Here is a 15,751-nt window from a genome sequence, read left to right as displayed (position 1 = left end):
CCACCAGTGTTTATGCCAGACAAGGTTCTAAATACGCACACTCACATGCGCGCGCACACACACCCCTTTAAACACGTCACTCGCCTGGCTGGTCTGAGTGTGAGTGAATATCTGGTGGTGTGGTGGAGTGGTGTTTGAGTGTGTGCGGTCGGACTGTGGTTGTGTTTCAGCCGTGCTCGTGTTGATAACGACAAACTCAGGACGCGTTTCATCGCAGAGAGATGGGAATGCAGAAAAAATGGCTCTGAAACAAACCATTCGAACGCTGCTGGCCCTAGTCGCGGTATCCGCCGTCGGTCATGGTAAGTTTCACCGGAGAACCTCCACTCCTCTCCGGCGGCTTTTGTCTCGGATGTGTTTTCCTGGACTGGGCATCGCCTGTTGTCGCTCATCGCCATGGCGCCCTGTGCTGGGGATTTGGCTAACCGTGTCTGTAGCTAGCATCGACTTGAGGTCACACTGTTCGCGTGTTGTTTGTTGTGATTTTTATTTATCGTGTGGCAAAACACGACGTGTTAATGGCTTGTTCCCGAAACACGGAGCCAAGTAGCGAAACCATGACCACCATAACAACAACATGGTGGGACTGTGTGTGTTTCAAAGCGCCAGCTAACGTTTGCTAGCCCTCAGGGTAATGAACTGTGTAAAGTTAAATATCGTAGATGTTTTTTTTTGTGTGTTTTCTTTGCAATAATAATGTACATTTGTCGCGGACATATTAAAATGGCTGGTGTTAGACCACACTGTGCTCTTAATGTTTAAATTCATCTCTAGTTGGTTGTTGTGCTGTTTGTATTGATCAAACAGTGTTGTTTGCTTGTGTTTGGCTCATGTGTCGGTGGTAGCACTGTGCAGTGGAAGCTGGCTGGTGAAATGTGTGCAGTGTGGTTAGTTACTGTCTGCACGCAGGCGGTAAGCGCTGCTCTGCGCTCTGGAGAGAGCAGAAAGGAGTCTCTGAATGAAGGCCCAGTCGACTGTGTGCATAAAATGTGTTTTTTAAGAGTAAATACTGGCAGCTCCTCCATTGCTATCCATTTGTAAGGAGTGAAAAGGCTCCTTAGTGGCCTCCAGCAGAAATTGAATGCTGGCATAGGGCGACAACAGCCGTGCATTCAGCCATCCCAGACAGAAGTCAGAGTTGAAGTCTGGGTTCATTGTGATGGAAATGTGGCAAGTGGGGTCCCTTTGCGGCGCCAGTTATTGGGCTGCTTCAATGTGAACCTCTTGCTGGAGCAGCTGATACCCAGCTCTACAACTCTTCAGTGTCTGCTCACCTCGGACTTTGTGCCCAACACCCATTGTTTATATCAGGATTTATAAGAACACAGATTAACAAAATCTTACAGATACAGAGGAAATCAATGTTGTCATGCTCCAAAAACGTATTCAAAATATTACTTATATGATCAAAAGATGGTTTCAAAACATGTTTCCCTATTCCAGTTAAGGTAATTCTCCATTATCAACTTATTGTACTTGTTATAACGGGTGCATGATAACGTTGTGTTTAAGTGTATGGAGATAGCAGAAATGGATGAACTAGTCACTTATGATACAAAATGTAATGTTAAAAATATGTTGTAGTCACTCATTTTGGTAAAGTTTCACAATTTGAAAGATTATCCCAATCAAGGAAATTCACCACACTCAACTTATTGTGAGTAATTTTTTGTATCATACTGCATGATGAAATTATGTATTGTCCCTCTGACTTTGTGCTTTTACTTGGGGTATAATAGATTATGAAGAGACACAGAGGAAGCAGATGAACTTGTGTTAAAATGTTGCAGTGTTTCAAAACATGTTCCAAAAATGGTCCAAAAAATGCTTTTGTTGCTAAAAAAAACCCAACAACTTAAGAATTTAAAGATTAAATTTTTTTAAAATTATCCCAATGGTTGAAAAATCAACTGCCCCATCCCAACCTCTCATTTTGTGCCTTTAAATTACAACCGTAACACACTTTTTATTTTTCGTTCTTACTGTTCTTCCAACCTAGACTGTGTTATAAAGTGACACAATTCAGTTGTGATTGTCCAAATAAACACTTCCTTCTTTGTCATGTAAAGTGCATGTTGTGCTTTAAACCGTTGACTCATCCTTTCAGGGATTGTGCAAATGTGACGCCTCTGCTTGCTTTAGATAGGGGTGCAGTATACCAGTCAATCATTTCATCCTGTGAGGCATGCAGGGAAAGTAATCACACCTGACTGGCTGGTTTGTTTGACTGGGTTATTCCAACATTAACAGTCATGTGTGTGTGTGTGTGTGTGTGTGTGTGTGTGTGTGTGTGTGTGTGTTTGTGGCCTCATCAGACAGGGGTGATGATGGGTTTGTCCAGCTGGCGGGGTCTGTCACATAAGGGGCCCACAAGTCTGCCTGGAGGCATGGTTTCACACTTCATAATGGATTACACCATGCAGAGGCTGAAACCAGACAAACTTGAAAGTAGCTGTTTGAGAGCATATTCCAGGGTTGTGTGAGAATCCACAGGTTTATTGAATATCCCATGTTGTTGACTTCAATTGTTTTAGAAGTCAGTGGTGTTAGAGGCATTAAAGCAGTTTGCTTGGTTGCACTGAACCCAGTAGCAATGTGATATGGGCACTGATAGCCACACTGCCGTGAGGTAGGGTGCGTCCTTCTCTTTCTTTTTTCTTCCCACTCACTTCAGTCTCTGTTTATCTCGCATAAAAGACTTGGTTCTTATCAGTATCCAATCTGTACTTTGTTATCTCTGGTCCCACTTCGGCTTTCACTCACTCCACTGAAGAAAAGTTTTGTTGTGTCAGATAGTTGTTGTTGTTTGTTTGTTTCTAGGTTAAAGCTGGGCCTCTTGCTAATTCTTGAACTCCCGGCCACATACTCCAGTGTCACCAGTTCTGCCAGTCTTGTCATTGTCGATTGTGCTTCTATGTTAATTAGACCAGTTATTGTAAAAGTTAACTTCTTCATTGAGCTGCCCCTGCTGTTTTAATGTCAAAATTTAAGGGTTCCGGTGGAGGAAGTGTGGCCTAGTCAAATCACAACGTGTGTACACCTGCCCCATAGATCAGAGCCAAGGGAATGTACGGGTAAGGTTGAAAATGATTGGGTTCAAAGGTGTATGTAAATGGGGGTGGTATTTCCAGCTGGTTGGTTAGTTTTTTCGTAAGTTCTAGCAGTTGTTGAGGCCTGTTCTCGATAAATGGATGTTTATGCAGCTGGATCCCTGCAGCTAAATCATGATCAAATGCAGTTGCACACACACCTTTTAATAAGATTTGAAATTACTTGCCCTTAAACCTCCTCCTCAGCAATTTGTGTTTGCAAACAGGTTCTATAATGTGGTGCTGAGTCTGGCCGGGTCAGGTCAGGTCTGAAGTGGTCTAGTTTTCCCTCCATAATGACCACAGTTGTTAATGACCTTTGTTAGCCCAGTGGCCCAGAGGCCCTAATTGCTGCAGCAGACAGTATAGCCTCAGACTGACCCAGCCCCACTATTACTGATTTTGGACCACAAGGGATTATTTCTGCCACAGAGCCAAGCCACTTCTCGGTGCCTTTGATTCTACACACAGCTCTTTCTTTTAGTTGAAAGCATTTTTGTAGCATATGTAACCGCTACAGCAATATTTACTCTCTTTTTTTGCCATACCTTAATTGTTCTTGATGATAGAGTTGTTAGTGTCATGGTACACCCAGACAGACTGTAGCTATGCAGTTTCATGTCTATAGGACAAAATTTGACACCAGTTCCCCAGACATCTCTTTGTAGAGGTGTTTTTTTTGTCTGCTGTTGGAATGTAGACCTGCTCTCCTTATTGGATTGTGTGCAGTCTGCTTGTCAAGTTTTCTCCAGTAGTTCCTGGCAACAATTTGCTTTGATTGATGTGGTTGCTAAGAATATTTGTGTTTGGGGAATGTAATGCGAAAGTGTATCAAATAACCAGTTGTAGAAGCAAGGTGTGAACTCATCTATCTCGTTTCTCTGTTCTCAGGCCTCTATGCGCCAAGTTGGATTTTCTTATAAACTGCAATGTGAAAAGTAATTATTTTTGAAAACATTAAATGGAATTTCTTCTATCTAATCTAGTATTGTTGTGACTGAACCCATTGTCATAGTTTTTGTATTTCTAATGTCAACAGTGTTAAGGCTGTACTATTTTGATGAGGATGATAACCAGTTGTTTGGTGTCATCATTTTCTGCAAATGCTTTTTATGCTTTTGGTTTAACCATTAAAGCCCACACAGAGAAGAACTATGCACCATCCAAGTCAAATTTCCTTGTTTAATTGTTTCACTACCAAAACTGTGTTGTGGTTTGACAGTCATCCATCTCTGTTGTAGGGCCTTAAAGCTCAAGTCACATGGTCGATGTTTTGGCTCACAGTACTGCAACATACTAGGTCATTAAAGAGGCAGGCAGCATTGACTGGTTCGGAAATTTGACTGCCAGCTTCAGCAGGAAGTCTGAAGTGAGCCTGTGCTTACGGTTGTGGGCTTTTGCACTAAGACGGAAACGGCAACAACGGACAGAGAGACGGATAGAGACATGGGTTGGGCAATAATTCAGTAATGATAATTTTCTTCAATAGCATTATAACAACATTTCACTATTTACCACGATATGCATTGTACAGACAGAGTTTTAACATATCATTAATTGTTTGTTTTATACCCGTAAGGAAGGTCACAATTTTTATATGACATTTATCACAGTGATTAGTGATATCGGCTGACTTGAACAGTTTTTATCATAATAACCTTATTGGCCATGAAAAACCCAGACAGACACAGGATGTGATGTAGCCTAGGGGGAGGTGGTTGGTAGAGATAGTCGACGCAGCCTGAGCCCCAGAGACCTCACTTAAGAATCAGATCAGTAATCTGACCCTCAGATGCAGACAAAGGTAATGACTTTCCTCCTTCCCCTAGCATTGATTAGGACACAGTTGTGGCGTGTGCTTGTGTGCTCGCCTGTATGTGTATGTTGCACTCACACTGTCTGCTGGCGTCTGCTTGTCTTGATCAGCTCCCAGTCTGGTATCTGTATGGATCTAATTTCAGCTAGTGCATTTTGGTAGTGGTGCTCTGATCCCCGACCCGTACACACACATGCATGCAGGCTCTCGACTCTCTCTGTCTATGTCACGTAGCCCCCAGAAAACTCCTGGGTTAATGTTAGCCCGCTGCCCTCCACTGCGCAGGCTATTGTGTTTTCTCCAGACTTACCATTCTACAATGCTAAACTCTGTTTTGACAAGGTTGCTCTGCACAAGTAACTCTGAACAACACTCACACTCGTGCACTAAACACTGTCATCATGGTTAATGTGTAAAGCTGTTTGGAATGGGACTATGCTGCGGTTTTTCGCTGGGTCCAAGTTAAGACGGTGCCGGTTATGACAACAATGTTTTATTAATCCTCTCCTCACCATGTCTGCTATTTCCTGTCTCAACATGAACGGAATGATAGGAACTTCACACACTAGCTCCAAGGAGTAACTTTTTTTCATGGTGTTCTCCCCTTTTTCCTTCACTGATCCCTTTTCCTGTTATTTACCCCCTTCTGCAAGTCAAAGTCTAGACTAGGTTTTAATGATAGTCGCAGCTGGCCACTTGGGCAGACCTCACTCACAGCTGGGGGGCTCTGCAAGTCCCATTCGTTACCCCCTCTGCCCCCTCCTATGTATTGTCCTGCGCAATTTGGGACCGGCCCCCTTCCTGTCTGGCCCAGCACAGGCCCCTTACATTGGGGTTGTTACTGTTAACCTCGGTCTAGTCTGTCCCTTGCGTACCACCCATCCCCCCTCACAGCTCCATGCAGGAGTGTGCTCCCCCACTCAACTCTACTCTTTGTTCATGCAGGGCCAGTCCAATCCCTCCTCATGTCGTCTTAATCTCTACACAAAGGACCAGTGTAAAGACCACCAATTATGTGGATACAAGAGCAGAGTTCACTCAAAAACCACATACACTGAGCCTCCACTCAGATCCATGTGTATTTAGGCTTGATATTATTCCTACTCTTGCTTTTTAACACTTCTGCTCTGAAATCTAGTGATATTCAGGGCAAACAACACACCATTTTGGTAAAGTGGGCCAGGAGTACTTGCACCAGTATTATCTGTCCGATTTAGTGCACACAGTGGTTTGTAAGATGGTGTTGGATTCGCAGGATTTTTAGCCTCAATATGATGAATTTCTTATCAAAAATGTAAATACCGCACTCTGTTTTTTCACTTATCCAACTTGGTTACCCAAAATCTTCTTGTTCTCCTATAATTACAATTTTCTAACATCCATACCTCAGACAAAAATACATTATGGAATACATATATTACACCAATCTGTGAGATGCTATAACTGGACTACTACAGCCACTCATAACCAGTGAGTTTTGAGCAGAACTGCATCTCTGTAAGCTTCAGTTTAAAGAAGTCTGAGAAAAAAGAATCAGAAAACTTAGTGCCTGACCCCTCCAGGATGAGAAATTCCTCTGGAAATAATTTGAGCAGCTTTTAATTCAGTGATTTGTGTTGTAGCTAATCGGATATGAGCTGGTCCCACATTAAATGTGTTGCAAACATGTGTAGTTCCTTTTTGTTCACTTTTAATTCCCCAGAAACTTTTTTTCAAATATCTGAAGGGAATTTCAAACTCGCCAGCATATTCCAATGCTTTTGTAACTCTAGAGTTGAGTCATAAGTAATAAGCAGTGGCTATGGTCATATACGGCATTAACATGTGTCTTGGCTGATCCAATCACACACAGCTACTTCATTTCACAACTGACATTGGGAACCTGGCCAGATGCTTTTTAACTGACTGACGGATCATTTCCACCCGTATGCAAAGAATCAGAATTAGAGTTGAACAGGTGGTACTTCAATGTGGCCACATGCATTTTAGAACACATCCAAATCAGACTTTAAATGAGTCCTCTGTGTATTCACACCTGGAACTGGCACATCTGTATTGATGTAAAGGCTCAGAATAAACAGGCCAAGGCCAGTATATCCTCACAACATGCATGCTCTATAAAGAAAGCTTCCCTCCCTTGTATCCAACTCCACAGTGATCTCTTGCACAAAGTGGCTAGTTTGGTGTTATTTATCATGTCTGTTGTTTCATCATGGGCGAGAAGAAAACTGGAAATGACTTGTGGTTCAGTGTTTTTTCAATTCTTATGTGTCATTGGCTAGATCAAACTGTCCCAGAAGACTTGCCATAAACCAAACTCTTGGTAGACCACAAACCATCCATGGTGGACTCAAAAAAAAGGCAGCCATGTTTGGTCTCCTCCTTCCTCGGCTTCTGTCTGTATGTCTGTGCACCATCTGTCTAACCACACACCCATGATGGATGTGCTTGTCCCTACCAGATCACTGGGGAATGTATTGGTACATTGTGATGGGGAAGATGTTTTATTTTATTATAATTATTATTACTAACTTAGATTAAGGTACAATATATCTGGTTACATTTAGATCTCTTTTGCTAAACATTTATCTACTAAAATGAGAACCAGTTAACATCGGTCCTGACCAGCAGAGTGAATCCAGTTGTCTGAATATGTTGTATGTTCAGTATTGTCCTGCTTTTTTAACCTTATTCTTTTTCCAATGTTTGTTTTAATATGGCTAAAACATTTAGTCCATTAGTGTCGGTTGGCGTGATGTGGCACAGGCCTTGTTTTTCTCTCTTTTTCTATCAGGCCCAGCCTGCTTCACCTCTGTAATCTGCAGGAAATTCCATCTGCATGCGAACTTCACTGAATTTAGAATCTCTGCCAAGAGTTCCTGCCACTTTCCCGCTCACCTCCTGGAAAGCAACACACACACACGCAAGCAAACGCCAAACAGATGAGAAATATTACTGAAACACTGCTTCAAGTGTTCCACATTTCCAGTTACCAATCATTGGACAAGCATAGACACATCAGCATACACGCTACATACAAAAAATGCTGCCACACAGACAGCAACCTCCCAGAGTTCCATTGAATGGAAACCACTCCTATTACACCAGCGTCTGTGGTTTTGTCCACTCGGATGTTACATGCTGATGGCGCAACCAGTCTATTAGTCATTTACACATGTTTTTTAAATAACTGAACCATACTGTGAATGACGGCTTTGTCGTGTGACAGCTCCACTTGTTCACTAATGTGTTCAAATCTGTGGACACTTTCTTGACAGAGACGGAGGTACAAAATCAAGATCTGCGAGCTCCTGGTCAAAGAAACCCTCAGGATAAGATACAGAGGATTAGTGGGAGCTTGTCACTCTTGACACCTTTTCTTTCCTTTGGGGCAGACCTTGTCAGTGGTTCATTCACATCTGAGCCTCTTCTTCTGTTGGAGAACGATATTGGAATTCCTGTTGTTTTGTGTCTCCTCTTGTCGTTGGTGGTACAATGGTCTTGTCTTCGCTAAGTCCACAGCGATTAGTCTTGAGTGGTGCGGCCTTTGTTTTGACCCGAGATCAGCTCTTGGCCTGTCACACCTCACTCATGGCCCTGTCAGTCAGACAATTTTTCATTTATCACCAACTTGAGTTCAGTTGAGCTTAGCTGCTTCTCTGTGCCTCTTTCCCAGCAGTCCTATAATATTCTAACCTTGGCCATTCCTGCTTTTCAGTGTTTAGTAGTAGAAAACCTTGGAGGAGGCCTTTTGTGCTCACTTTACCCTAAATGAGAAGCATGCGTGCTCTGACTGAAAATCGCATTTCACTCCCAAATCTAATCAGTTTGCTGTTTCTTAACACTCTGGGTTTACCAAACGTTCGCTGCTTTTGTTTTAGATGTGACAGATTTGTGCGGACGTTCTGGCACTGACCTAATTTGAGTGTGCAGGCGGACCGTCGTCATTTTATTACAGCAGTGGCAGGAGTTCCATTCTGTCAGCTTTAATAGGTCCCCAAGCAGGAGTGTGCTGTGTTTAATAAAACTCCTGTCTCATTAGCTTTAACAGTGGCAGCTCTCTGTGCTGGTGTGAAAAAAGAAAAAAGAAAAAAAGACGGGAACGAGGCATGGAGCAGAATGCTGCATTAGGGATTTGGCAGGAGCCTTCTCTCCTTGTTGGATTTCACTTTGTCTGTCCCACTGGGCAGGTTCATCTCCACCCCATGTTTGGGTTCATCTGCAGTGAAGGATCTGGTTTCAGGGCCATCAAGGCTGTCTGTCTGCTGCTGCTGAACATGCTCTGTGTCTGCATGAGACAAAATGCCTACAGCTGAATGGGACACTACACTCTTTATTAGTCCTATTTTAAACCTGTGTGGTTAGTTTGCCCTCTGCTGGACAGAAGGGAACGTTTTTTTTTTAAATTAATTGTATTTACTCATCTGTTTTTTTCTGTTGTTTCTTGCAGCTCTGCGTTGTAACTGCACAAACTGTGAGAAGACTGGTTATGAGTGCGAGACCGATGGCGCCTGCATGGCTTCAACATACTATAACCAGGGGAAGCAGCAACATGTACGCATCTGTATCACCCGGGACAACCTGGTCCCGCCTGGACAGCCTTTCTACTGTCTGAGCGCTGAAGGGCTGCTCAACACGCATTGCTGCTATGTAGATTACTGCAACAGTATTGATCTGAAAGTCCCAGGTGAGGCTTCATCACTGTCACCCAACTACTTTCAGTTTCAGTCAGACAGTTTACACTTTAATTTTTATCATCTCTGAATGTCTCTGAATGTTGTTTGCCTTCTATCCTAGTTCCAACCAAGGCAGGGAGTGACTGGACAGGCCAAGGCAGTCCTTGGGGGCCAGTGGAGCTGGTGGCGGTCATCGCAGGGCCAGTGTTTCTGTTATGTGTGCTTTTGATGGTCGGCGTGTTCCTCTTCCAGTATCACCAGAGGGCCTACAGCCACAGACAGAGGCTGGAGGTAGAGGACCCCTCCTGTGACCATCTGTACTTGGCCAAGGACAAAACCCTGCAGGACCTCATCTATGACATGTCCACCTCTGGATCTGGCTCAGGTCAGTTCATGTTGACAACTGAATGTAAAAGTGTTTGTGGTTTTATATTTATATGTGTGTGTATATATATATGTATATGTGTATATGTATATATATATATATATTGCACTGTCTTGTCAGCAAGAGCAGTAGTGAAACGGTCTTCCATAAGTCGTTCTATAAATACACAACTGAGCAATTAACTCTGCTGCAATACCAGTGAAATAATCCTGACCTAGAATCTGCTCAGGGTGTTTCCACCACCCCTCATCTATAAAACAACTCTGTGGAACAATATCTAATGTTCTTCTCACCCTCTCTCTACTGCCTCTCGCAGGTTTGCCACTGTTTGTGCAGCGGACGGTGGCCAGGACTATTGTGCTACAGGAGATAATAGGAAAGGGTCGGTTTGGTGAAGTGTGGAGAGGGAAGTGGCGCGGGGGAGACGTGGCGGTGAAAATCTTCTCATCCAGAGAGGAACGCTCCTGGTTCCGAGAGGCTGAGATCTACCAGACAATCATGCTACGACATGAAAACATCCTCGGATTCATTGCTGCAGATAATAAAGGTATGACCTGCAACATTTTTGGCATTAAAAGAAAGAAAGAAAGAAAAGGAAAACTCCTCAGGGTTGGTACAGGTGCTTGAAATCCTTGAAAACAGTTTAACACATGTATTTTCCTTTTACTTTCTAGTGCCTGCTATTGTAATTCATAATTTTGGTTGCCATCCTATTATGATTTTTAAAAGGATAAATAATGGTTTTGATATTATACTGCATGTTTGAGTATGTGTAGCTTTAAAGGCAGCCTTGAATGTACATTTAAAGAGCTGGAAGTCATGGTGTACACTTATACCCACTTACATTACAAGAACATAAGTAATTTTTAATGCATTTTCCAGCTTTGTAATAGCAATGGTCAACAGTCTGATAATACTGACATAATATTATTTCAGAAGAAATATCCTGGTCATTTTCCCTGATTACAAAGTGATTACTTGGTGATTTCTGCAGAAATAAGATGGTATTAAAATAATTAAATACCATGCTTTTACCTCATTGTTACTCTACTGTAAAGTGTCAGTGTTTTTCAAATTGAATTTAGATTTCCTCACAGTTTAACCAAAACATCTATGTATTTAGTCGAAATCAATACCTTAACTGCGCGTTGTCTGACTCGTCTTGCCGCTTGCTCTCTGTCAGATAACGGCACATGGACTCAGCTGTGGCTCGTGTCGGACTATCATGAGCACGGCTCTCTCTTTGATTACCTGAACCGCTACTCTGTCACCATCGAGGGCATGATCAAACTCGCACTGTCAGCAGCCAGCGGCCTGGCACACCTACACATGGAGATCCTCGGCACTCAGGGTGAGACTAAGTGGACACGTTAAAGGACGGCATGCAGTCACCAGTCACACTCTCGCCAGCTATGTGCTGATTCTGCTGAGCTCTTGAGGCTGAGATGTAATAATGTGCTGTCTGTCCTCCTGCAGGTAAGCCTGGTATCGCTCACCGTGACCTCAAGTCTAAAAATATCCTGGTTAAGAAGAACAACGTGTGTGCCATCGCTGACCTCGGTCTGGCCGTCCGCCACGAGTCCATCACAGACACAATCGATATAGCACCGAACCAGCGCGTGGGCACTAAGAGGTAAATGTTTCCATACCCCCATTTACACATTAGCACACAAATGTAGTTGCATGATTCAATTTGTTTACACAAACGAACGGCACTGGTGTCTGTTTCCAGCTGTGGGACTTGACTGCACACTTCAAATCCACTTTAAAAACTTGACAGACTGATTATAACTGACCCGTAGAATGCTGATGTGGTGCTTTGCATGAGTATAAAACACATTATTCCAGACCTGCAGTATCCTGACATCTTCAACTCCCTGATAATATTTTCCTTATCACAAAAAAAACAAGTTGGCATTGGCATTTTTGTAGTGATCACTGCACAAGCAGAATCTGTGACTGGTGGATTCCCATATACATGCCCTTTATTCTCACTTTGAATGTATATTATGTAGAGGTTTGAACAGCTTGGTTTCCTGTTAAAATGGCATTGTTTTCCATCATGGAATTGCATGACATCAGGTACCAGAGCTCTATATACCAGTCCTGGTCCTCAAGGACACACTGCCCTGCATATTTAAGACGTCACCCTGCTCCAACACGCCTGAGTCAAATGTGTTGGAGCAGGAAAACATCTAAAACATGCAGGGAGAAGTGAAGTGGGTCCTTGAGGACCAGGATTGTGGAACACTGCCCCATATAATTCTGTCCTTATGTCTTCCTATAATGTCCCTTCAGATTAAACTGTCCCAACATGTTTCAGAACTACGTATTTTGTAGTTTGTCTGAAAATTCTGAGAATAAAAACAGATGCATTACTTATTTCTGTTTTGAGGAACTTAATTGCAGTATGACCTAAACTGAGATTAGTGATGGGACAATAAATGATATTATAATTTACCAGGATTAAAAGCAGTTACAGTAAATTAATTGTGAATTTTTTTATTATAGCGTTAATAAAGAGAAACATCAATATTTCACATGAGTGACTTGAAAATACAGTGAACTCTGTCTTAATGGTGCCTATGGGGAGCTGCGGACTGTTCAAGAATCGAAAGAGTCATAATATCATAAATCGCAATTATTTTGTTCAGGATAATCGCGACGATTGATCACTGAGTCGCATAAGAAAATCCTATTTGTTTCTATCTCTAACTCTCTGCGTCCACTTCAGGTATATGGCTCCAGAGGTTCTGGATGAAACCATCAACATGAAACACTTTGATTCCTTCAAGTGTGCTGACATTTACGCGCTGGGCCTGGTCTACTGGGAAATTGCGCGCCGCTGCAACACGGGAGGTAAGACGGTAACACAGCAAACCAACGGGAAAAAGTGAACGTGTGAACGTGTCGGTGTCATAAACCGAAGCATGAAAGAAGCACGGACTGAGAAGGTTTCTCCATCTGCAGGTATTCACGAGGAGTACCAGCTGCCCTACTACGACCTCGTCCCGTCAGATCCCTCCATAGAGGAGATGAGGAAGGTGGTGTGTGACCAGAAACTGAGGCCCAACGTGCCCAACTGGTGGCAGAGCTACGAGGTATTTCACACTCTGTATTCATGCAAAAGTAACAGCTGCACACGGGGGTTCTAAATGTAGGTGAACGGGCTGTATATGAATACACATGAAAACGAACAACAGTGCGACTGTAACACATGTGTGTGTGTGTGTTTTTCTATTACAGCTTTACGCGTCTGTTGAATAGAAACAACAAAATGATTCACTGAGATATATGTAAACACACATGTTCATAGATTTAAACAACTTTACTATAGAGCTTCTACATACTGCTGTTGAAGACATTAGGTGTTGGGTCTAATGCATTTGTGAAGCACTGTAAGTCACCGTCTCCATGTCTAGCTTCAGAGTAACTAGAGTAACCCGTGTGTCTGTCCTCTCCTGTGCAGTCACTGCGTGTGATGGGGAAGATCATGAGGGAGTGCTGGTACGCCAACGGAGCGGCCAGACTCACCGCCCTGCGCATCAAAAAGACTCTGTCTCAGCTCAGCGTGGAGGAGGACGTCAAGATGTGAGCGCCGGGCGACCCGGGGGAGGAGGGGGGGAGACGCGCTGGAGACGCACGGCCAGACCCCGAACACTCCTATAGGAAACAAACACTAAAGACAGACTGCAAAGACAAAAAACCCTGCCAGTTTTAAAGCCACACTCCAAGTTGTGACAAGGCCTACCTCACCTTTTTAGCCAAAACTACTGAGAATCCCCCGCCCCCACCCACCCCCACCAGAACATTTCTCCCTCCTGCCTTCCTTTGACCCTTGTGTTTCCTTCCTGTGCCCGTTGACCCCTCCCCTCCCTCCCTCCCTCCTCCATGGGCCACAACACCACAGCACTACCACTGTTAATATCATCTCACTTGACCTTTTTTCTGTTTTCCATTAACCATGGCAGGAATTATTTCTATTGTACAGTGATGGGATTTTTTCTTCTGTTTTTTGTTTTTTTTGGTTTTTACCTCTGAAACTTTCCCATGATGGACGAACCTTGTCCAGAAGAGTCGAGCATGTTGCAGGTTTTTAAGTTTTTAAATAGCACGTGTGTTCTGTTGGCCATTCTGTCACTGAGTGTGTGTGTGTGTGTGTGTGTGTGTGTGTGTTAGGGGGCATCGTTTCTGTGGCTACATCCACACTACTGCATTTATGTCTAAAGCCACACACGTAAAAAGACAATAATTACTCTCCGTACACTCTCATAACAGAAATCCTACTGTCTGCGCATGTGTGTGTGTGTGTTTTTTTACTCTAAGCAAACAACTGCATTTAAATCTGCTTCCTGTTTACACCTGAAGGGTCATATATTCTGGTGTGTTATTAAGGACGCAGATTATTCCTGATATGGTGCTTCAGTGTCTGTTTTGGACACGGATTAAGTATTCGTAGTATGGATGTAGCCCAAGACACTCGTACGCCCTCTGGTATCAAGTGTAGTTGTAGACAAAAGCAGCACGAGCGGCTACGTCGTGCTTTCGTCCCACAGACAGAAATGTAACTGGAGCTTCCTCATCACGCGACGTGAGACCTCGCCTCATCAGGGATGTGGTTCCCGTCCTGGTGTTAGTTTGAAATGTGGCAGGGAATAATGTTTGGGATGGTTTGTTTTTATTATTTATTTGTCGATTTTGATATTTTTTATTTCATATTGATGAACACTGTGAGATGAGATGTGTGTGTGTGTGTGTGTGTGTGTGTGTGTTGGGGGTGGAATGTAACGTTCACCGTTATTCTTCTTCAGCGGACGTCGGGGTGGACGTAGCCATAACCCCGCAGGTGAGCGGTAATGACATCATGCAAACTGAGCAAATAAGAAGCGTATGAAAATGGCAATGAATTTAGTTTTGTTTGTTTTTTTTCCAGATATGTTTTGTGTTTTATGTAAAGATATCATGATGAGTGTTTTTTCCTTTTTGACATTAGACACTACTGATGGGTACATATGATTTGTGTATATATAAAAACATGCATTTGTTCCTTTTATACCACAAGCACCAGTGTGATATGTTGTTGTTTTTGCTTGAATGGTACTTTTCAGAAGTCTTTACTGTGATCTGTCTGCATGGTTTCCAACTGTGCCAGGAAATAGTCTGTGTCACCTGCTGGAATTTGTTTTTCACGTGCTCCCCTCATGGCAGTTTGGTGGTACTACTGATCCCAGTTCATTTTGTTTTATTTTATTTTTTTAAATCTACAATTGTTGGAAACACTTTGAGTTCTCTCGTCAGAGCTCGGTAATGCATCTCCTTCTCCTTTACACTGGAATATCAAGGAGCGGATTCTCTTTTATTCTGGTGTTTTACGACTGTTGACACATACAGTATGACGTAGTCGAGGACTGACACGCTGTAAAGTAAAAGTGCACGTTTTCCTTCTACTTTGTTGCCTGCAGCTGTGAGTAGTGGCCACACACACACACAGTATTAACACTGACATGTTGTCACCATTGGGCTGTGCACTGTTACGTCCACATGGACTTCAGTTAATGTTGGTTTATTCCATCACTTGACCCAGAATCCATGTACTGTGAGTAACCATTTTGCATGCTGTCTCAAACACTGGGTCCTCTACTCTGAGGTAAATGAACGTCCCCTCCTCCTCTTACCTGGTTCCCTTTTTTCTTTTTAATCTCCCTTTAGTTCAGGTTGTTGGTTGTGTACCCCAGAGAAATGTTGCTGCTATTGTAAACATGGGTAGATGTCCAGCAGAGGAGGA

General features: G+C 43.1%; 2 protein-coding genes across 5 annotated transcripts in view; one reads left to right on the top strand and one right to left on the bottom strand.

The window, feature by feature from the left end:
- samd11 (sterile alpha motif domain containing 11) overlaps nt 1-15,751 on the bottom strand; it is a 1,171,052-nt gene that overhangs the window by 841,030 nt on the left and 314,271 nt on the right. The window lies entirely within an intron of this gene.
- On the top strand, nt 109-15,214 carry acvr1ba (activin A receptor type 1Ba). Its single transcript, XM_044038101.1, has 9 exons — nt 109-302; nt 9,356-9,592; nt 9,703-9,966; nt 10,283-10,513; nt 11,150-11,317; nt 11,443-11,599; nt 12,701-12,825; nt 12,937-13,067; nt 13,436-15,214. The coding sequence occupies exons 1-9, from the start codon at nt 239-241 to the stop codon at nt 13,559-13,561; spliced, it is 1,503 nt and encodes a 500-aa protein (XP_043894036.1). The 5' UTR covers nt 109-238; the 3' UTR covers nt 13,562-15,214.

Source organism: Solea senegalensis, linkage group LG11 (genome assembly GCF_019176455.1).
Source record: "Solea senegalensis isolate Sse05_10M linkage group LG11, IFAPA_SoseM_1, whole genome shotgun sequence".
Classification (NCBI taxonomy): Eukaryota; Metazoa; Chordata; class Actinopteri; order Pleuronectiformes; family Soleidae; genus Solea; species Solea senegalensis.
Note: the sequence above shows the minus strand (reverse complement) of the source record. Positions and strands in the feature narration are given on the sequence as shown.